The sequence below is a fragment of the Cucumis sativus genome, chromosome 3 (assembly GCF_000004075.3).
Source record: "Cucumis sativus cultivar 9930 chromosome 3, Cucumber_9930_V3, whole genome shotgun sequence".
Lineage (NCBI taxonomy): Eukaryota > Viridiplantae > Streptophyta > Magnoliopsida > Cucurbitales > Cucurbitaceae > Cucumis > Cucumis sativus.
The window spans coordinates 30,710,888-30,732,857 of NC_026657.2; the positions used below are offsets into that span (position 1 = coordinate 30,710,888).

At 36.6% G+C, this 21,970-nt stretch overlaps 4 protein-coding genes across 7 annotated transcripts; 1 reads left to right on the forward strand and 3 right to left on the reverse strand.

Moving 5' to 3' along the window:
- The first annotated feature begins 262 nt into the window (after positions 1 to 262).
- Positions 263 to 5,001, forward strand: LOC101210630 (hypothetical protein). Of its 3 annotated transcripts, none has more exons than XM_011653702.2 (6): positions 263 to 770; positions 2,030 to 2,221; positions 2,299 to 2,376; positions 3,166 to 3,231; positions 3,377 to 3,442; positions 3,534 to 5,001. In XM_011653702.2, exons 1-6 carry the CDS (start codon positions 327 to 329, stop codon positions 4,392 to 4,394), a joined length of 1,707 nt encoding a protein of 568 aa, XP_011652004.1. In that variant the 5' UTR covers positions 263 to 326; the 3' UTR covers positions 4,395 to 5,001. The 3 variants fall into 3 exon arrangements, with proteins under 3 accessions (XP_011652004.1, XP_011652006.1, XP_011652005.1); XM_011653704.2 differs by having other exon boundaries at positions 264 to 770; positions 2,036 to 2,221; XM_011653703.2 differs by having other exon boundaries at positions 269 to 770; positions 2,033 to 2,221.
- Positions 5,002 to 5,249: 248 nt separating this feature from the next.
- Positions 5,250 to 8,209, reverse strand: LOC101210386 (subtilisin-like protease SBT4.15). Its single transcript, XM_031883169.1, has 7 exons — positions 7,904 to 8,209; positions 7,279 to 7,786; positions 7,090 to 7,193; positions 6,771 to 6,992; positions 6,565 to 6,673; positions 6,258 to 6,459; positions 5,250 to 6,013 (listed from the first exon to the last, which is right to left on the reverse strand). The coding sequence occupies exons 1-7, from the start codon at positions 8,182 to 8,184 to the stop codon at positions 5,469 to 5,471; spliced, it is 1,971 nt and encodes a 656-aa protein (XP_031739029.1). The 5' UTR covers positions 8,185 to 8,209; the 3' UTR covers positions 5,250 to 5,468.
- Positions 8,210 to 9,757: 1,548 nt separating this feature from the next.
- LOC101210135 (hypothetical protein) lies at positions 9,758 to 18,593 on the reverse strand. 2 transcript variants are annotated; one of them, XM_004149177.3, is made up of 14 exons: positions 18,005 to 18,593; positions 17,773 to 17,899; positions 17,599 to 17,639; positions 16,538 to 16,628; positions 15,411 to 16,348; positions 14,703 to 14,834; positions 14,043 to 14,115; positions 13,638 to 13,677; positions 13,453 to 13,525; positions 12,967 to 13,032; positions 12,348 to 12,425; positions 12,083 to 12,255; positions 11,605 to 11,651; positions 9,758 to 11,101 (listed from the first exon to the last, which is right to left on the reverse strand). In XM_004149177.3, exons 1-14 carry the CDS (start codon positions 18,433 to 18,435, stop codon positions 10,460 to 10,462), a joined length of 2,952 nt encoding a protein of 983 aa, XP_004149225.3. In that variant the 5' UTR covers positions 18,436 to 18,593; the 3' UTR covers positions 9,758 to 10,459. The 2 variants fall into 2 exon arrangements, with proteins under 2 accessions (XP_004149225.3, XP_011652007.2); XM_011653705.2 differs by having other exon boundaries at positions 17,832 to 17,899; positions 18,005 to 18,147.
- Positions 18,594 to 19,379: 786 nt separating this feature from the next.
- LOC101207686 (cytochrome P450 94C1) lies at positions 19,380 to 21,449 on the reverse strand. The gene is made up of 2 exons (XM_004149168.3): positions 20,722 to 21,449; positions 19,380 to 20,263 (listed from the first exon to the last, which is right to left on the reverse strand). Exons 1-2 carry the CDS (start codon positions 21,428 to 21,430, stop codon positions 19,485 to 19,487), a joined length of 1,488 nt encoding a protein of 495 aa, XP_004149216.2. The 5' UTR covers positions 21,431 to 21,449; the 3' UTR covers positions 19,380 to 19,484.
- Between the last annotated feature and the right edge of the window lie 521 nt (positions 21,450 to 21,970).

Consider the following 21,970-nt stretch of genomic DNA (forward strand, 5'->3'; position numbering starts at 1 on the left):
TTTATGGTGGTATAGTTGCCACGTTGCAAAGGTTGCAGCTTTAATCTCTTTGTTCATATAGCCACCACCCTTCTAAAAAGAAGCACTTTTGTAATCCAAAACACAAATACATATATATATTCACACAAATGCGAAAAAGAAAAAGTGATTTTTTTATAAAAAATTTGTATAAGAAAATAGAAAGCCACGTGGATATTATATGGAGGAGCCACACACCGACGCTTTCAGTGAACCCATGGTTCGTAGCCTACAATTCTTGTACGGCGGAAATGCCACGTGTAACTATTATACGAGCGCTGAATCCATTACGTGGCTCTCACTGATTCATGGAGACGCGCAAGCTTTCACTCATCATCCACACGCGCTCTCTTTCTCTTTCACTCTCTCCATTCTTCTACTTCTCCTCTGCTATGGGTTCTCTTCCTCTTACTCTTATGGCGGCTTCTTCTTCCAAGTGCTCCGATGGGACCACTTCTTCTGGTTTGAGTTCTTCTTCTTCTTCTTCTTCCTCTTCTTCCTCTTCTTCCTCTATGTCCTCTTCTATGGCTAAGGCGGCGGATCAGATGGTTAAGGTTGAGATTGAGGCGGCGGAGGCTCTTGCTGGTTTGGCGGTTTTGGCTGTTAGAGAAACTGGAACTCAACCCTTCCAAACTAAATGGGGGATTAAAGGGAAAGGGAAACGAGCTAGGAAGGAGGTTAAGACCGAATCGCCTACTTCTGGCTTTGCCGACTCTTTGCCTGCTCGTGCGGATCTGGACCTTCGGATTGAGGTTATTCTCTCTACTCTTTTTTTTCTTCTTTCTTTCTTTTGGTGTTGCTAGGTTTTTTATTGCATTTTGTTGAAATTCAAAATGAGGGGCCGGTTTTTTATTTTGTGTTTTTAGATGGGGAATTAAAATTTTTACTTGTCTCGTTTGTGGCATTGGAAATTGAGTAGGGGTGTTCTTAACTGAGCCGTCGGTAATTGAACGAGGAGGAATCACTCGTTTGGTTATGTTTTTTCTAAATTGGGATGGCTTCTAAGGCAATACCATGGAATGCTGGCCTCTTTGGTTTCCATTCACTATGTAATCTTCAAATGTGTTTGCCTGGCGGTTTGTTAACTTCACATTTCTGTCCTTTGGTTTTAGATTCCAAGGACTAGGATTCGCATTGGTGATGCTTATCTCTGAAGTGTGGAGTGGAATTAAGAATGTGGAGATTTTTTTGTCTTGGATTCTAAAACAAGTTGTGGGCCATTGCTAGATTAAGTGACACCATTTGCTAACTTGTGAAAGCACATTAAAAGTGAGTTATGTTTGGAAAAGAAATTCCCTCATACAGTTGTTGAAACATTAACCCTTTTTTATCTAATCAACACACACGCCTACCTCGATTAATCTAACAGGATAACTCCTTTGTCTCTACAATATTTGGGTATATTTAATTGAAGGAAACTCGGTGAATATTAGACCCTTCAAGTTTTTTCTAAAAGACATTAGTATAATCTTCAAATTCTCGGTGGCTGGACTAGTAAAGGGGAGCGCTTGGCTTGTTGTTTTCAACATCTCCATTTCTTACTACAAGCCCGCTTGTTCCAAATTACATCCTGGTTTCCTTTTTTAAGACTTTGACTTGTGTCAAACTGCTAAACGAGTAAAGTTGAATTACTATGCTGCCCATGCACACTGTTTGATATTCAATGAGTTTTCTTGACAACCAAGTATGGTAGAGTCAAAACAATTGTCTCATGAGAATTGGCATGGTGTACACAGTATTACTATGTTGTCCATTTGTTTTACCAAATTAGGTTCTGGTTTATGTTATTATGACTTATGTCAAACTGCTAAACAAGTAAAGTTGGTATTACTATGCTGCCCATGCGTGGTGTTTGATACTCTACAAGATTTCTTTGCAACAAAATATAGTAAAGTCAAACAATTGTCTTGTGAGAACTGACATATGAACACTCGTTGATAATAAAAGAAAACAAGAATTACACCACTTTACACCACTTCTGCGGGCCTCGACAAACTACTTTTATTTGTAGCAGCAGGATAGAGGGGTGGTAAAACATCAACCATCAGAGAAAGAGTGTACTATTCAGTCCCAGCCTGAGCCAGAAACAACCGGAGAGGTGACAAAGATGGACAAGGAGGCTGAATCGTCTAAAGTGAGTCCTGCATGTACTACAAGCTACCAGTTTTTTGGCTGCAGGAGGTCAAGGCGTACTCTAACTGAGGTTATGATTGCTAACATCTTCCTACACAGGTTTACTTACTTCGTTTCAAGCTTTTCATAAGCGACTTTCTTCTTCAGGCTGAAAAGGAAGAAAGGAGAATACGAAGGATTTTAGCGAACAGAGAGTCAGCCCGGCAGACAATTCGGCGTAGGCAGGTTCATAGAATTTCTTCTTAAGATAAATTTTTGAGTTTTATTTTTCAAATTTTGTATCATATATTTAATATGTCTAGGACATCATTGTGATATTTTATCATGCAAATATGTTTATTGAAGATGAATGTTATTGAAAACCCTTCTTTCTTGTTTTCATTCTTTTGTTGGATGGATTTCTATATATTACTCTAAACCATCTGTGGATGTCTTTGGTAAACTTGTATGGTCACAGTAGAGAGGAGACTTAGGCTCTAAACCAAGAATTTAACATTACTCTAATTCTAAACATGATAACTAATAAAAATGGTTGTCAAAATTAAATCTCTCTCTCTTGATTGCTATACTGTTGGAAGTTATTTGTTCTTCAACTTGCTTGCTATACTTTTGGAAGTTATTTTTGTGATTAACCGTACACCATACTCATATTGTCAGTGCAATGTAACTGGTGTCGGCTTCTTCACAGTCCAACTTTAATCCTCAGTAACAAGTTCAAGGGAGATTAACATCCTTACTTGGTCTAGGGAAAGAAAATACCAGGTGTTTTTATTCTTCGACACCGTCAAGAAAGGGTTAACAATGTCAGTTAAGTGTGCCATTATGATTTAATTTATTACAAAGAAAGTAGTAGCTATAAGATTATTCTGAATCATTGCCTTACAAGTGAAGTGATCAAAGTCTCCATGAATGAATTGGTTGAATGGATATTTTTCACAGTTTTGTACTTGTCCGTGTTACATTGTTGCTTTATTCAAATTGCTTTTGCATTTAATGGCTCATTTTATTATGCAGGCTCTATGCGAGGAATTAACTAGAAAGGCTGCTGATCTGGCATGGGAAAATGAAAATCTAAAGAGGGTAGGCATTCACGAAAATGATACTATTTTCTTCTCTACCCCCAAAACACCAAAAAAAAAAAAAAAAAAAAAACAAACAAAGGACCCATTTATATTCTTTTAACTTTTCTGTTTGTCATAATCTTTATTTACCTTCAACAATCAAGGAAAAGGAGGTGGCCCTGAAAGAGTACCAGTCCCTGGAGACTACTAACAAGGAATTAAAGGAACAGGTAGGATGGGGTTGCATTTAAGAAGTGTGTGTGTGGTCATGGTCTTACGATATCTCCCAACAAATTCACTTGCTCGCTCGTTTGTGTCTAGTTGGCTGAAGCAGTAAAGCCGAAGGTGGAGGAGATCCCAGGAAACCATAGATCGTCTCATGTTCAGATGCCTCCTTTACCTACCAACTGCCCTCTTTTCTTGTTTAGTCGCCTTCCATATTTCTGGCCATCTGTGGTTCAATCTACAAGTTCCTATCATGAACTACCCAATGTCGTCGTTGTCCCGTCAAGTATTAATCCTCCTGCTAATAATAATGCTTCTGTGTCTGGCTCTTCCCAGACACAAGAAAACTTTACGAATGGCACCGGCTCGAGAGCACCATTGTGCATATTACCACCTTATTCTTGGTTGTTACCTCATCATGATTTTAGGAACCAACAGAGTCCTCAAATCTGGTTTCCTGCTGGAAATGATCAAGAGGGTGTTTATTCGAAATCCCAAAATAGTGCTATTACTTCAAAAGATGTCCGTGCAGAAAGCAGACATTCTTCTTTGCCTTCAGCCGAAGAAGAAAACGAAGCTCCTGACTTGAATGAAGCTCCCAGTTTAGATGAATCTTCAAATCCAAAGGATGATACTCAGAACACAGTTGGAGTAGCTGTGGAGGGATTCGATACCAATGCAAGAGCTCCAGTTAGAAAAGTGCTTTCTCCTGTAAGACTTGAATGTATTGAACCCAGTTCCGCTGCCACACTAGATAACTGGAACGAAGATGATCATGGTGTGTCATCAAGAACGTGTGATGATTTGTGTTATTTTGCAGAAAGAAGGCATGAACCAGAGGTAGTCCCTTGTAAGAAAACCGTAGATGCAATGGCCGCAACTGAGGCCAGGAGGAGGAGGAAAGAACTAACAAAGTTAAAGAACCTTTACGCCCGTCAATGCCGTATGCAATCTTGATCCACATGGCCAGTTAGTTTGGCAACAGTTTGCTGTCACACAGCAATCTTATGTGTTAAAGTCCTGTATTCCATTGGCTTTTGTTGCCAGAGGCAGGCCACAGAGCAATGAGACGTAGCCAGAGTTCTGACTTCACTTCAGCTTTCTTGTCCAGGCGTACATTGTGCATTCCAGAGCTCATAGCACATCAAGATCTTGGTGCTGGAGATAGGTAGTGGTAAAGATGATTTAGGCACAATTTGCTTACAAATGAAATGAGAGAGGTACTAGGACTAAAACGCTGATTAGTTCAAAGAGCTTTGAATTGGATTTGGTAGGGCAACATAGAAGAGGAGGTAAGTGTAAGAATTTTGTATTTAAATATTTCTATGGTTACTTCGAAGACCCTTGTTATTGGGTTGGCTTACACTTCTTCAATGAAGTGAAGCATAAGAATGGAGTGTATGGAGATCTGTTAGTTACTTTATTAAGAAGCAAGGAACAGTTAGGGGGAAAAAAAATGTAAAAAGCCAAATGGAAATCTGACACTTCTCTAAAAAACTTGATCATGTATACTTCATACATATTATAATCATTGCCATAGTGACTTTAGGCTTTGGTTTCTTAAGATTTTAGTTTTTCAAAATCAAGTTTATAAATAGAGTATACTAATTTAAAATATTTTGTTGGTAAACTAGCTTAAATGATTAAAATACTAGTGTTGAAAATATAATACTGATTTCACTCCTTTCATTAAGATGCAAACGATAGTTTACACTCAGTTTTCTTAAACTTAACCTAAATTATAGAATTTCTACGAAGGATTTGTATTCTATTATTGACTTGTAACATGAATTATATATTTTTACAATGAGCTAAGATGTTAATATTTGGGGTGCATTCAAGACTTGATAATATATAAGTTTTTGAATGTTTAATTCAAAAAGGAAAAAAAAAAAAAAAACAACCAATCTCATCCCAACAAAATTAATTTAATATTGACATTTACATAAAAACATCTAACAAAAGAAGATCTAAGACTTCTTAAAAAAAAAAATCTAAGACCAAAAACAAATATGAACAAATAAAGATGAATTAAACCTTGAACACCAAAATTGGGCTCCTAACATAATGCTTAGAATCATCCCATTCAAGTGAAGCCGTCAACGGTGCCTGCCCCACCGCCGGCGCAGCCCCTTTCACCACCACCTTAAACGACAGTTTTTTGTACGCCCGATCAAATTTTAGAGTATCCGGCGAGACTTTCACCGACAAACCTGCCGGCGATTTCACCTTCGCTATGTACGTCGATGGGCCGAAGCCGACGTGGGTGACGGTCCGGTGGAAGACGGCGGAGACAGAGGTGGCGTTTCGGTCGACGGGGACGTACATGGAAGGGTAGTTGATGGCGTCGAAGCCACTGGCTCGCGGGACGTCGGAGCAGTTTAAAGAGGTGTCTCCGGTAAGGATGGCGAGGGCGGAGCCGGAGTCGGAGTAGCGTTTGTTGGTGCAGAGGAAAGAGAGGTAAGAGGTGCGAGTGAGGTCGTAAATGAGACCTGGATGCACCGCTTTGATCGGATTTATTTGGCCAGTGCCAGCGCCAATCACGTCTAGTTTATCTCCAATCTTCAACGGCGTCGCTGCAAAATTCGTAGAAGGCGAGTTCTAAATTATAAAAAGAAAGAAAAGAAAAAAAAAAAAAAGAAGAAAACCTTACAATATAAAATTCCAATATCTTAAAACCTAAGATAGAAGTTTAGGTTCAATCTCACCACCATATTATTGAACTAAAAAAATAAAGATTAATTGTAACATTTTATATATACAAAATTCAACCCTTAGAGCAATATAGAAAGAAGAAGGAAAAGGAATAAGGATACGTACCGGTGGTCATAAGGGCAGACTTGAGGGCAGCGGGGGACCAAGTGGGGTGAAAAGCTTTGAGATAGGCGGCCGCAGCGGCGGCATGAGGACAAGCCATAGAAGTACCAGAAAGAAGATTGAAAAGGGAATGTCTATTGTTTGTAATTGAAGCCAAATTTGAGTATGCTGCTAATATGTTCACCCCCGGTGCTGCAATGTCCGGCTGTTTAAATCGGTGTTTCATTTTAAGTATGCTTAATTACTGGGAATCTGTATCTTAAAGTTAATTAATTTAAGAAGTCAATACCCCAAACAGATTTAAAATTACCTTAAGAATATTGAGAGCGATGGTTTGAGGACCTTTAGAAGAAAAGGAAGCCAAATAGGGAGCATCAACCTTCCTTGTAGTAGTTTTGTAAATGACAGCTTTAGGGTTTCTATACATATATTAAAAAGAAAATTAAACATGAGATGAATAATTAGGGTTTTAATTATAATAAATTAAGATGTGAGGAGAATTTTAGTTTGACTTACTTGGTGGAGTTAATGTAGGCTTCAACATAATCAGAATTGGTAGAGGAAAGATGAGTGGATGGAATAGGAGTGGTAATAGCCGTTTCAGAAACGTTCATAAGATTGGAAATTACACCTTTGCCTCCAAGTTCAGAAATGGTGTATTCTTGGTCCATTGATCCCAAACAATACACTATTTTCCCTTTCACTTTTTTCTCATCAAGAGTCCCAGAATCACACCAACTGCATGCCACCATCAAATTCATCAATTAATTAGTTAATCAAACCTGATCACTCTGGGTTTCACATCCATAATTATGTCATTCTTATTGTCTATTACCTTGGATCAAGATAGGGATCGGATTGATTGGGTAATGCAGCATTTGATCCGGAGATTAAAGGGTACATCTGCTTCTTTGGAGTGAATGTGTTTACTGATACTCCCTGTGCAGGAGGAATAAGATGTTTAAAGGGCAACTCAACTATGGTGTGTGGACAACCAATAACTCATTACACAATATATACTTACAGACAGTTTCTTATTGTTGCCCAACTTCACGACGGTACTGAAATCCCTATCAATGGTAGAAGCCGCCACCGTCATTATCCACGGCGCCGTGTTCTCCACCGTCTTTAATTCCGGCCCGCTGTTTCCCGCCGAGCAACTAGTCAATATTCCTTTCTCCATTGCGTGAAATGATCCGATCGCGATCGGATCATTGAAGAATTCCGTCGACTCACCGCCGATGGACACCGATATGATGTCCACTCCGTCGGCGATTGCATGGTCGAATCCGGCCAGCAAGTCCACGTCACTGCACCCATCAACCCAGCACACTTTGTACATCGCGATTCTCGCCCCCGGAACGCCGCCGCGAGCCGTTCCTCCGGCGACGCCGTAGAAACTGGCGCCGTCAACGGAGGCTCCGGCGATTGTTGAGGCGGTGTGGGAGCCGTGACCGATCTCGTCGGCGGGGCTTTTATCGATGGAATTATCTATTTGTCCAATGTCGAAGAACCTCGCGCCGATCACTTTCCTGCGGTTTTGATCATCATTTTGAGTCCCCACATGGAGAATTGCAAAATTCTAATGAACAATTAATCTTAAAAATGAAAGTAATATATAATGGTAAAACAAAGAGAAAGTGAGAGACCTGTTACAGGAAGTGAAATTACGACCAGTAACACATTTGCCTTTCCACTTAGAAGGAATTTCACCATAACCATCGTCTTTAAAACTTGGACCTTCCATCCATATTCCCGAATCCAATAGTCCCACGATTACGTTGGATTCTGCGGCGGCGTTCCGCCGGCTCACCGCCTCCGACAGCCCCAAAAAATCCCATGATCTCGTTGTATGCAATTTTCTTGTCTTGCTCCGAAATACTGACACCACTTTTTTTTCCTCTGCATCATTATTTCCCATTTTCATCATTATATGTATTCATTTACATCTTAATCAATTCATTTATTATCTCACTCTACAATTCTCTTTTAATTGAAAATCAAAGATATAAACTTATTATCCACTTTCTAAAAAATGATGGTAAGTGTTTTATTTAACATAGTAAAACAAATAATAGAGAAATTAAGAGCAAAAGTATAAATTTATAAACTAAAAATAAAATTTTTAAGGAAGTTGATGAAATAAATAAATTGGGACTAACTTGCTAATTTGTTGGCTTCATGGGGAGAGAGTCTTGCAGCAAATCCATTAAAGCTCCTTCCATAGCTATGGATCTTGGCTTTTCTTGCCATTTCCTCACTAGAAAACCCATTCACTTAAAATTGTTAAAAATAATTAATCACAAAATATAATTAACAAAAAACTATATATATATATTTTTTGGGAATTAATTAATTACTCTCCAACAGCATTAGCAAGAAGGCTATGATGATGATCTGACAAAACTTCATGGCTCTCTAATTTTGGCAATGCTCCCATGTACACAACATATGCCTGTGTAAGCAAAAGTTTACAAAATTAAAAATAACGACAGTGGCCGGAAGATGGCGGAAGCCACCATGAAGGGCGGCGGTGGGGTTTGTTTTTACCTGTCTGTCAGCATTATTGGTTGAAGAGACGGTGGCGACAAAGAGGAAGATGGAAGTGAGAATGAAACGTAATTTGAGCATTTTGTGATTCATATTTTGAGAGTTATGATTGTTATGATTGTGAATGAATTATATAAATAGAAGAGAGGAAGAAGTGAGTTTTCAGATTATAGTTAAGATTTAGAGGGAAATGGGAAAATTTGATTGCATTTAATTAATTGATTAATTTCGTATAATATCGTAAATATTTTGATAGAATTTTCTAAAGATATGTTTGTTTGTGTTTAGAATATCACTTTCAATAATTTGGCCAAAGTAAAAGGAAGGAAGAAAAAGTAAATACTGTAAATTTGTTTGGATTTTCATTTTATTATTGGAGAAGGGTAATTTCTTTTTTTCAATATCATGAAAATTTTATATAACTAATTTTCTTTGATTTTTTCAGTTAATTTATATAGATTTTGGTTAGGCTCATTTTTTAAATACAACCAAATATTTACAAACTTATTGTTATGATATCAAATCTCTCAAATCACTTCTAAGAATATGCATTCTCCAAATTCACATTCTCATATCATTAAATATAGCAACAAAATTATGATTTAGTGAATATGATATAATATTAATAACAAACCTAAGAGCATGTGTGAACCATTACAAAATGGGAGTTAAAACTCTAAACACATTAGTTTTAGTCTTTCAACGTCTATTTTGTCATATAAAAGGGAAGAAAAAGAATAAGTATGTAAAAAGTATATACTGATAGTGAAGAACAAAAGAAAGTTATTGTCTTATGTGCCATGCGAGTTGATAATGGAAGTTGAAATTAGTGATAATTTTACATTCCTTTCGAATTTAAAAGTCATCTTCCCTTCTACAATTACTATACATATAAATGTAGGTACAAGTTGAGTGTACTTCGATAACCTCTTGTTCAAACGTCAAAATATTCATTGAAGATTCATAAAATTGATTCATACTGATAATTTATTTTAAACTCTTAAAGAGCCTCGTAAAATTATGCATACCGATACAAAGTTGGGAGGAATACAATATTTAAAAGCTCATTTACAAAATAAAAGAGTTAAGAAAAACAGATTACATATAAATAAGAAAATAATCAAGCTCAGATAATAGCCTTATTTACTAGAACCTCTTCTACCCGAACTGCCTAACGACATACTGAACCCGAAACCCATTAGCTAAGGAGGCGAGCTCTGTGTTAGTTATTTTAGAATACATAATTGGCTAAAAGATAACAGTTTAGTTAACCATGACTGCTGATGTTCCTCCAACTATTCATAACTCGTAAGAATAAAAATCGATATCTGCTGCCCATTCCATTTCACCTGAACCCAAAAACCAAATCAAGTTTGCTGTTTGCTTAGGCTCTTGAACTTCCCTTAAATAACCTTCCTAGTTATTGGTCTTCTGCTATCGCAAGGTCATGCTCTTTTATTCGTTTAGCTGCTCCTCTAATTTAAGCCTGTCGAGGATGAAAGCACCACGGGTCGATGGCAATAACAATTATTGCAATTCGAAATGGCTTCTCCGATCACAACTGTACAAAGAACTGAGCAAGAGCATAAGTTGTGCATCATGAAAATCAGCTGCCCATAAACATTTTTAGAAAGCCATTTTTTTTCAAATTAATTTCATTTTTTCTTCATCAACTTCATATCGAGGGCCGACAGCACTATCTCCCGACAGCGTAGAATTCCAGCTGCCCCACCATAGCACAACCATTCTTCACTCCCTATGTTCATGTTCCATCTCACTCTATGCATTGCAACTGATTTGGGAGGGAGATTTTCAAAGTGATCCCCCGAAGTAGGCAATGCGTCAGCATCCATCTGTGCTTCTAAGACAGCATCTGTTTGTGCATCTACGTCAGCATCCATATGTGCATCATCTTTAGGCTCATCGCTACATTCTAATTCTAGCTTCTCAACTCCCTCCTTGCACTTCGGTTGAGTTCGGTTCTTCTTCTTGGTGGGTGTCAGTGTATCCTCAGATCCAGATTCAACACGGACATCGACATCCGAGCAAATGGTTGCTTCATTTTCCAACGTTGAAGCTGTGGCAGTTTTATCTTCGTTAGACTGCACTGAATCAGATAAAATAGCTCGCATGGACAGTGGGTGTTCAGATTTGTTGGACAGCTTCTTCAAAGGGATTGGAACGTTTGGTGGTGGCGAGCGGAATGTAATGATTGATTCCTCCTCGGTTAAGTATTCACATACATAATGTGGGGTGCGATGGCGTGAATTCTCTTTGTCCGCTGCTTTCGTAGTAAGCTGAAAATTAAACATGGAAGAAAAACAAACAATGAAATGATAATTCAAGGCATGATTTGAAGTGTCTCAATTATTTTCAACTCCATCTGTGGTCCATAGAGAAAAAGAAAGTATATATGAACTCTTCAGCTATTTATATACTTCAACTATCAAAACTAATTTTTACGGCCAATAACTCTTTATCAAAGAATTGATAATTTTCAACTGATCAAACAGTGCAAAATATTTGATGATAACAAGAGGGATTGTTGAAACCATCCCAAGATCTGGGATAGGATGCCTTTGTCTAGACCCCTTTTGTAATTCTCTCCTTCAATGGAAAAGTAGTTTATTATATTAATATATACACACATAAATAAATACTCAGTAGCAAAGTAGGATAAACTAACAGAATTATAAGCTAAGATTAACAAAACAAAATAAAATAAAATAACTGAGACCAAATAAATGACAAGTGCCGAAGAGGCAAACATAGCAAAATCTACTGTGCAAGTTAAACTTACTTGGAAACGGACAACAGCTCCATCAGCACCACAGTATGCAACCATGCCTGAAATAATCAGTTGCTATATCTTAAATGTACATGATAAAATTCAAATATTTACTTGATTGTGTTAAAATTTAAAAATTAAAAGTAAAACCAAATCAGACGTAATGATAATGTGATACAATTGTTGCTTATTTCCACACGGCTGAAATTAAATCAAGACAGGCATATAACCACACAAATGAGAATGTGTTTTTCATCTGTTTAATGACATGAAGAAACATAAATAATCAGGAGAGTGATACCAATATAAATACATTTTCAGTTTACAAGACTAACGGTACACTAGAGCTGTAGAGACCTTAGACCACTGATGATAGCAATAAACGTAAACCAATTCAATGGCAAATGGAAAACCCATAGTACCGTGGTTGATGTTAAAAATTAGATCTCTAGTAAACTAAAGCTAAAAAACCATGAATTACAAAATATACCTGTCTGCCTGGACACTTGAATACTCCAGATGGCATATGATGAACAAATATAAGTGTGTAAACCTTTTTGTTTTATCGCTGTAAAGGGTCGGCCAGTTGCTGGAACATCATTTGCAGCCTTTAGCAAACTGAGAAGTCTCAATGTTCCATCATCAAAGGATAAAAAAACGCATCTAACCAGAATAGGGTCATTGTAAAGAAAGACAGTGAGTAATACCATACATTAACGTGGCTTATCTGCATTCTACCAAGATAAAGTATGTACCTAGGATTAGGAAGCCAATCCAGACTATATATAATCCTCGGTGCTGGATGAAGGTCCCACAAGGGACGGAAAGGATCTCTGATATAATATTGTAATGATTGATATCAGATTGCCACTGAGTTGAAATGAAACAATATAATGTGAACTGAAAACCAAAATAATTCAAACCACATGCAATGATCACAGAATAAATGGAATAAGAAATCGTATCATTAGAGAACCTTCCTATAGACTATGGTCCACATGGAAGGAAAGAAGAAAAACGCATCTCCAAGGATGAAAAACAATCTTTGATATAAAAGTTATGAGGATTTCCACAAATCACAATTATATCTTCTCTTATTGCCAATTAGAAATGATTTTAGCAATTCCTTGGATATGAGCTTTTCTTCTTTGTAATTCCATCTCATCAATCAACACAATGTTTTTTCTCCACTAGGTGTTTTCTGAATAAGATGCCCTTCTAGTATAGTTTAGTTCAATTTTACCCTGTCAGGTGGAAAATTTTTTCTATGGCCTTTTATATTTCTTTCATCTTGTCTGAATGAAAACTTGACTTTACATATAATCCAAAAATAATAATAATGAAAAATAAAAGAAAATAAATAACTCCACCAACCTTAGGTCCCAGAATTTTAAACCTCCATGACCAGCAGTAAGTATCACATTTGCACTTTCAAGATCACTGCACATAATATGAAAATACATGTATATTTAAAATTTCAACCTTAATAAGATAGGATTGGATTGGTCACCTAACAGTAGAACCTTTTTTATATCCAAAATTGTCAAGGTGCACCCATAACTGGACAACCCATTTCATTGTTAGTAGTCCAGTTATTATTCTTTGTCATCAAAGGTAAAAATGTTTTCCCGATTATGTAAACAAGCAGAGCATTAGGATGGGAGGATTGGCACTGTGACCATTTTTTTAGGGTAAAATTTCCCAATTACTGTGAATAAGCAGATATATCAATAACTAAACTCAAATATGACAACCTTTTTTATTTCTACTCTCTCTCCCTCTGTTTTTTTTTTTTCCTTTCTTTGGAAGGAGGGCGGGGAGGTTGTATATGAATATATATAAGTTCAACTTGCTACAAACCTTTCACTTGGTGCCCATGCAACCGCTCTTATAGGAACTGTATCTGCACTAAAACGAAGTAAAGGCCTCGTATCTGAAGAAAATAAGAAGAAAATGATGACCATATCACTTGTAATTGCACAAGCCAAATTTAAAAGTACAAACAAGAGAGAATTAGAAACACAAGGTAAGAGAAGCAAAACAACCTTCACAAGAACTATTCGCAGAGAACTTCCACAATGCGACCTGGATGGATGAACTGTGTTTAAGTCGTCATAAATTTAAAATTCAAAACAACAAAAGACAGGACTACCCAACACAGGGTCAGAAATTGTCAAAAAAAAAAAAGTTCTATCGGTGACAATCAAAAACACGAAAAAATTTAAAAAGTATATCACAGGAAAGAGAAATCTTTGGGAACTTCAATTTTCTCACGCTCCCAACAACATTTCAGCAAAAGAATGAGTAAGGAGTTATAGAAATATCTGAAACCAAATGAAGAACTAAGTCTCCCTGAATGCAAAGGGAACCACTTATTTAGAAGGTCGTTAATTAATTTATGTATTATGCTATGAACAACAGTAAAAGGAAAAGGGAAATTAAACAATAACCGTTCCATCGTGACATCCAGCGAGTAGATAATCATAAGGAGGAGTTCGAGACCATTCCACTGTCAGAGGGATGCTGCAGCACCAGCAATGGACAATGAATTAGCAGTAACAAAGAAAGTTAGGGACAAAATAAAACTCATGAGAAAGAGCTAACACGAGATGCAATATTACCAAAATAATGACAACTGTAATAACCCAGAATATATTTAAAAGGAAAACCAATGAAAAAGTTTGCCTAATCACTTAAATTTAATCCAATCAATGATATAATTTTTCCTTTACAGGATGTGGTTGATCGTGGAACCTGAGATTAATTATTAGATTCAACAAGAAGAAACTGAAGTCTTAAACATACTCCATAAGTTCATAATACCACTCCTAACAACAGGCAAAGCCAAGAAATTCATTTAAAAGTTTTCCACCTTATGTAAGATATTTCGATGACAAAAATTATTTGATCAGAAACAAGAATAGGTTGGCTATCCGTGATGGTTGTGTAAGGTGCAATTATGTAGAGAGTAACTACCATCTGTAAGGCAGCCTATTTTACTTTTCAATTTATAGCAATACTGAACACATTGCACTTTCTTTTTACAAAACTGCACCGTGTTAAACTTGAAGAGTTGCCATGTCATTATATTAAAAATAAACACCGGATACCTCTGTGTATTTGTAGTTCTCAGCCTCGAGCATCTGAAAATAGGTTTCAACTTCATAAAGCGAGGATCAGTACCCTCCCCATTGAATTTAGAATAGATGGCCTTCACTGCATGGGGAAAAGGAACCTCCCAGCTGCAATTAGTTCATATGATCAATCATTTAGTGCAGTTCCCAAATAATGAACAAATATTATAAATTATTGGAGGCAAGTAGAAAACATTAAAAGTCAGAACCTTAGAACAACCAAAGGATCAAGAACAGCAATTAAACTAGGATAACAACACCAGCATTTTGAGAACTTACTTTGTAGTGTAATTTTATTTGTATGATTTCTTCAAAAACTAAATACTTCAAAACTAGTTTTTATGCTATGGATGCTCAAATAAAACGTGATTCTCCTAGCAAATACGTAATGTCAAAAAATCAGATACACTATGATAGCAATTCCGAAACTTGGTTTAGCGGGAAAAATATGGGTCATATTCAACACAAGTTTTAACTGATCTCAAAAGGAAACATCAGAGTGATTATCCAGCATACTTCCAAATCTAACTTATTTTAAATCTTAAGCAACCCAAGAGAATAACCAAAATACAAAGGAAAAATAATAAATTAAGTTACGGGAAAATAGACGAAAAGAAAAGTAAACATATGGTAAGTTAGTAACTGAGCAAATATGACACAAGACAGTTAAAGAAGTTTAATTACACTTCTAGAGATCCATTGCCCAGCAAGACAGCAAGGTAGCCCATTCGGTGCTTGCAATTGTCAGTACATGCATTCATTGGCTTCCATTTCAAATCCCATGCTACCTTTCCATTGTGAGCTAAGCACAGTACGACTCTTGGCAAAGCAACACTCTCAGGAATAGAAAATTCAATTGAGCTAGCGTCTAAGACAACATTCTCTGAAATGTCCTTGCATAACAGATTGTCTTCCCCAGAATATTCACTCTTAACATTCTCATTCGCCTCATGATTGTTAGCAATGGATCCATCTTCTTGATACTCTGCAAGTGATAACACTCCCACGTCATCAACAAGATTCCTAGGCTTAACTTTTCTTCTCACTCTCCTTTTCTTAGCAGGAACTTCATCTTCAGAATTGGGTGATAACACTCCCACGTCATCAACAAGATTCCTAGGTTTAACTTTTCTTCTCACTCTCCTTTTCTTAGCAGGAACTTCATCTTCAGAATGGCATGTAGAAACTTCTTGTAAGGTACTACTCTCTCGTTCAACATTGTTTTCCAGTAATACAAAATTTTCAGTATTTTTGGGGACACCATCAATCTCAAGCAAGTTGGATGAACCAACTGGGTTTTCCATAGAAAATTCCTGAACAAGTTGGCAATTGTCACCTTTCTTCTTGTCATTGGATTCTTTTTGTTCCTTTTTAGGTCTTCCTCTAGGCCTCTTCGGTTGAGATGGCAAGACCGATGCCCCCTTTTCCTTTCGCCCTGGTGGCCTTCCTCTAGGCCTCTTTGGCTGAGATGATAAATCTGAAGGAGGCTCTCCTACATCGATCGGTTCATAGCTTTCGGTGCCATGCACTAAACACCATATCTGTACCATACCTCTTCCTGTGAGCGGGATACCCATCTTGTGATAAGAAGAACCAGGTGGATGAGCAGAAACAGCAATAAACTGACACAAGTTGAGTCAAATATTAACTAATAAATAGAGAGAAAATATGAACAAATAGAAATCAGAGCCTATCTAAGTGAATGAAAATGAAAGTCGTAAGTGAAGATGAATAAAACAATATTTTACACTTAAGTTATAAGGTATCCATATAGTTTAGCTTAAACAAGGCAAATAGAAGAGGAGAGATACCTCACATTTGATAAGGGAGTTGGTCCTTTCATGAACTTGAGGACACCAATCTATGGCCCAAACAGGCCCACCGACATGCATAGCAAAGTTTCTGTCAAAATATCAATGAAAATGGTTATTTTTAATGTACACATCAACATCAACTGCGGAAGATACAATTACATCAGACACCAGAAAAAATAGCTTCGGTTCATACACAAAAGAGAACACTATCCCACCAATGGAAACTACTATAACTAACAGCAGAAGATATCAAAACTCAAAGTAGTACAATAAGTAACATATTGTAAGGTGATATATATTTAAGTTTATCTCTATCCACTAGCTTAAATTTTTAGGTCTGTTGGTAATTTAAAACGGTATCAAAGCAAGTGGTCTAGGAAGGTCTTGGACTTGCAACGATATTTACTCCCTATTTAATATTGTTGTGTGGGTCCTAGCTTACGCGCACCTCGACTAATCTCAAGGAGCAACGCATTTGACCCTACAACATTTGGGTGTCAAGAAAACTCATAGAAATTAATTCCTAGATAGGTGCCCACTAGGGATTGAACATATGACTGTTTGGTTAGTTGTTGAGACCATATCTCATTTTTTTTACTACTAGACCAACTCATGATGGTTACTTACTCCCTATTTAACATTGATTTCCACTTATTGGGTCTTCTTTTATATTTCAAACCCAAAAGTAGGGTGAGTGTAGATAATATATAAATAAATTTACCCATACCCGATAGCTTGAGTCAATTGGTGATTTAAGAATTACATATTTTAATCACATGATGAGCAGAAAGTTCCACTCACAAATGTCTTGAGGGAAGGATTCCAACTACTAAGAGCGAAATACCAAATTTCCATGGTATGCAATCTTTTAATAGTACTTGTGCATAGATGAGGCATACAATACTTTAGACACAGGTCATTATGTAAACATTACATCAGTACGACCTTGAAACTAAATACAGATTTTGTCACTCCTTATATTTCCAACGACCGTACCAAAAAAAAAAAACCTAATTTCCTAAAAAAACAAGCAAACAAACAACCCCAGAACACCATACCGAAAATCCAGAGATGTAGAGGCTCCAGGCGGTGCTCCTTTCTGTATATCAAATTAAGACTTACGTTAATTCATAATGCTGCATGGGAGTAACAGTTCATAACCTAAAAGGAAAAAACAAGCCATGCAGCAGGAAACAAAATTATAAAGAAAACAACAGTCCTAAATCCAACACCTTTAGAACAGCTGCAGAAGAAAACTGTGGTAAGTCTATCGTGATGTCAGCATCCTTACCCTCAGGCCCTCTCGAATCATTAGCGAACTTGATAGTTTTCGGCTCATAATTGTAGAACCTCCATTCCCTGATTAAATGGGATTAAATTCAATACATTGCATGCCAAGCACAAACCACAAAATCTTCAACAATCAAACGTACATTAAGATAGTAAAATGCAACCATTGAGTACCTCAAGAAAATTGTGGATGATGAAAAGCGCTGAATGTCACTTTCGTCAATTCCACCATCGCCATCCTCTGCTTCACAACAGAGCTCAACAATTGCATCCATGGCTCTAAAATGATTTTCAACACAAGGATCAAACTCTGAAACCTTAACCTCGGGGACAACATCATCTAAACGAGCAGTAGATTGGTGTTTGTTGACTTCAGTAGAAGTAGTAGCAGTAACAACAGTAGCAGTCACCGGTGTCTTCTTCTTAGCTCTTTTCTCCGGTTCCTTCTTCTCCTTAGCCGGTGGTTTCTTCTTCCCTTTGTTGGAAGTCTTCTTAGCTCTTTTCTCCGGTTCCTTCTTCTCCTTAGCCGGTGGTTTCTTCTTCTTCCCTTTGTTGGAGGTAATGTCAGTGGATGATGGTTCTGGTGGAGATTGAAGTTCTTCCATTGCTACTTCTTCTTCTTCTTCTTGCTTGGGAAATTCAGAATTTTGGGTAAGGTTGCGGAGATTCGAACCCTAGCACAGCTTCCAATTTGATTTTATTAAAGATCTAATGCGGTATGGAGTTTCGAACCCTAATCATCAGCATACCAATCTGTAAGGCCGTACGGGACTGCTTTCCAAACGCACAGTTTTGTGGTTTCTATTTTTACTTTTGTTTGAAGAAAAATGATTGAAAATGGTAATTAATTTTGAAAAACAAAAGTCTCGTCACTCTAAATAAATCCCAAAAATAGTAATTTATTAATCCTCTTATTCTCTTTCATTAGATTTCAAGCTTTTTTTTATATTTAAAATGTTTTTCTCTGTTGATTCTTTAAAGAGTTTGTTAGGTATTTTAATATAGATTATCTACGTAAAAGTAGGTTTAACTCAGCTATAATTGATGTAAATTTACTCATTTGATATCAAGGTTGAATCCTTATTCACAAATATTATTTTGTACTAAAAAAAATCTCTAGATTCTCTATCAGTTTCTAACTTCCAAGTTTCCAACCCTACAATTATAGAGCTTTGTGGGTACGCAGTGTGGATTGGGCCTAGGTTTGGTTGGCCATGGGTTTGGCCCATTAGATTTTAGCTTCACTGGTCCGGGGTCTCAACCTATATATAATACAAATCTTCAAGTACCAACGAAACGTCTTTCGTGGTACAATTTGACACATTTTCAAGAAAAATAATATACAATATATATAATCATGTGAAAGAATAATATTAAACAAATTATACTTAATATAATAAAACACGGTATATATATTAATTGTTTTTCTTTTGTTGGTATTTTTGTGGAAGGTTGAAATATAAAAAACTGTACCTTTTCTAACAGGTAGGACACTGTTGAACTCGAAAATTTTGAATACAAGCTATTACCTATAATTTTCATTTTATAATTAATTCAATTATAGACATTATATTAAATGATGCTGACGTTCTCAATAGAAAAAAAAAAAGATATAATTAATAAGTTAATGACCATGTAAAGTGATCTTTAGTGATCACTCCCATTTTCTCTTCTTACTAACTATAACTTTGAATCCACCACAAAAGGTCGCAGTGAGGCCAGGGGAGAATCGTGGTGCCACAGACGACGACGGTGTTGTAGATTGGATTCGAAAATGACGAATAACTGAAAGGGCTACAATTTTCAACTCAAACAGAGCCATTTCTTTGCCTAAACAAAACCGAAATCCACCTTGGAATATGGGATACTTGAACGGGTTTTCAGGACAAAATATGTTGTTTTTTAGCCATCGTTCTGGGTTGAACTCCAGGCAGTTTGTTCCCCAAATTTGCTCCATTCGACCCATTGCATAAGGATGGTAACTGACTCGAGTCCCACGTCGAACGAAAGTTCCATCGGGTAAAATGTCATCGTTTTGGCAAAACTTTGAGTCAAACTGAATGGGAGGATACAACCTCATGGACTCGAAGATGGCAGCTTGTAAGTAGTGGAGATTTCGTATTTGGTCAAAGGAGGTAGGGTTCGAGGTGGGGCCAATGACTCGATCAGCCTCGAGTTGGATAGCAGACTCTACGGCAGGATGGGTGGAAATGACCCAAAAGAAGCTAGTGAGGGCAGAGGCAATAGTATCACGACCGGCTAAAAGAAAGCTAACAATGATGTCTCGTAAGAAAGTCTCATCAGATACGGTTCGCATAAATTGGGAGAGGAGGTCCCTATGGGTCGAGAATCCTAGTTTTCTTCTTTGTCGAATTACTTCATGAGCCAACACGTTGATTAACTTTATTGCTTTCTTCAATTCCTTCTCTCTTCCTGCAAGATGACAAAAAAAAAGGGGGGTTGATTATTCTTTTCAACAATGAATCTTTACCTATCAACTTCAGTTTTAAGATCTAGTGGTATTTGATATAGAATATAAAATATATTCTTTTCAACCATGAACATGAACAACAAGCCAAACAATAAAATAAAATGTATTGATACCCATCAACTCCAATTTTTATGACTTAGTGATACAAAATATACTAGGTAATTTACACGTGTACTTAATATTGATATCACATGCAAAGTAAAGACGAGTGTAGCTTACAAAACACCAAATTTTAAAAAAATAATTCTCTTTTAAGAATTCCAAAGATTTGACCTTAAACATTCCATTACATTCACAAATCACAACTTCCCATTTGTTTGAACTTTGACATGAACATAGCTAAGTTAATCATAGTAACAAAATCGAATACTAATAGGTTTTTGTATCTCTTAATTTGTACCTAAGTTGAGCATTCGCTTGATTTTCCAGATCAACGGCGGGACTGCCATGGCTCTTTCAGCAGAAAGCTTAGAAGCAAGATCGAAAGCGACGGCGATATCTGAGATGGGAAGCGACAGCTCCAAGCACATTGGATCCAACCCAAACGAAAACTTACAAATACTATCAAAAGCAAATCTTCTAAACACATCTTGTAAATCCAAAACTCCGCCACTGCCGCCATCGGCAACGGACGAAAGAAGCGGCAAAAGGCGGGAATGAATCTCCTGAGAAACAATTTCAAAACAGTAGGATCTAATCGACTGTTGACCAAGCTCGATGATCGCCATTTTCTTCTGAAACCGCCACAAATCGCCATCGACATTGAAAATCCCACGGCCCAAAAAATCGCCTAGGATCGAGGAGAAGATTTTCCCTTTTGGGTAATTTTCAAATTTTGTCTTGAGAATGTATTCCACGTTGTCGGGATTAGCCGTGATCGTGTTCCTTAAAACGTGGATGTGAATGGTCTTCGTCGGAGATTGCCGAAGAAGATGAGAATACCAATCACAAAGGTTATGGAAGTCTTTGGACCAAGATGAGGCCAAATAAGCTTGGCAAATCTCACAGTTGCATAGAAATTTTGGCCTCAAAAGAAAGAGGATTATAAAGATGAATATAAGAAAAAAGAAAAAGAGAAGAATTGGGTGAAGAAGAAAGGAAATTTCCATGGGAGAAAACAGAGAAAAAACAGAGGATGAAGGAGAAGGAGAAGAAAGAAAAAAGAAATGGGTTTTAATGGGGTTTTTTCATCCTTTTCAAATATGACGTAATAAACAAAATATATATATACACCAAATATAGTAAATTTTTACGTTTTATTAATTATAAATATCCATAAATTTTGATTAGTCTATGTGATACACGAATAGACCTATAGCATTTATTGTTAATAAAGAATATGATATTTTGTCATATTTTATAAATATTTTAAATAATTTTATCATTTTTAATTGTTGTATACTTTTGCATCAAAAGCTCATTGTTAAGGAGAAAAAAAATAATAATTGTCCTTAGTAGGAAGATACACTACTCTAAATTTTAATTACAACAAAATTCCTCTTGTCAAGTATGAAAGCTTGATTTATACGAGTTAAGTACTTAAAAGTATGTTTTAAATCCCAAACACTTTAACGTAATGTATTTATTAACTTTGGTTATAAGCTTCTTGTTATTAATTTGTAATTAATAACATTAATGACATATATGGG

Bases quoted from the DNA above. Each gene is read 5' to 3' on its own strand.
- LOC101210630 (XM_011653702.2), top strand. From the start codon at position 327: ATGGAGACGCGCAAGCTTTCACTCATCATCCACACGCGCTCTCTTTCT. The intron at 2,377-3,165 runs GTTCATAGAATT...TTTATTATGCAG, and splicing joins AGACAATTCGGCGTAGGCAG to GCTCTATGCGAGGAATTAAC. The intron at 3,232-3,376 runs GTAGGCATTCAC...TCAACAATCAAG, and splicing joins AAAATGAAAATCTAAAGAGG to GAAAAGGAGGTGGCCCTGAA.
- LOC101210386 (XM_031883169.1), bottom strand. From the start codon at position 8,184: ATGATGAAAATGGGAAATAATGATGCAGAGGAAAAAAAAGTGGTGTCA. The intron at 7,194-7,278 runs GTAAGTATATAT...CCTCCTGCACAG, and splicing joins GCAACAATAAGAAACTGTCT to GGAGTATCAGTAAACACATT. The intron at 6,460-6,564 runs GTAATTTTAAAT...CGATTTAAACAG, and splicing joins TCGCTCTCAATATTCTTAAG to CCGGACATTGCAGCACCGGG.
- LOC101210135 (XM_004149177.3), bottom strand. From the start codon at position 18,435: ATGGAAGAACTTCAATCTCCACCAGAACCATCATCCACTGACATTACC. The intron at 13,678-14,042 runs GTTATTGTTTAA...TCATCCATCCAG, and splicing joins CTGGATGTCACGATGGAACG to GTCGCATTGTGGAAGTTCTC. The intron at 13,526-13,637 runs GTTGTTTTGCTT...TATTTTCTTCAG, and splicing joins TGCGAATAGTTCTTGTGAAG to ATACGAGGCCTTTACTTCGT.
- LOC101207686 (XM_004149168.3), bottom strand. From the start codon at position 21,430: ATGGAAATTTCCTTTCTTCTTCACCCAATTCTTCTCTTTTTCTTTTTT. The intron at 20,264-20,721 runs GTACAAATTAAG...GTCATCTTGCAG, and splicing joins CAAGCGAATGCTCAACTTAG to GAAGAGAGAAGGAATTGAAG.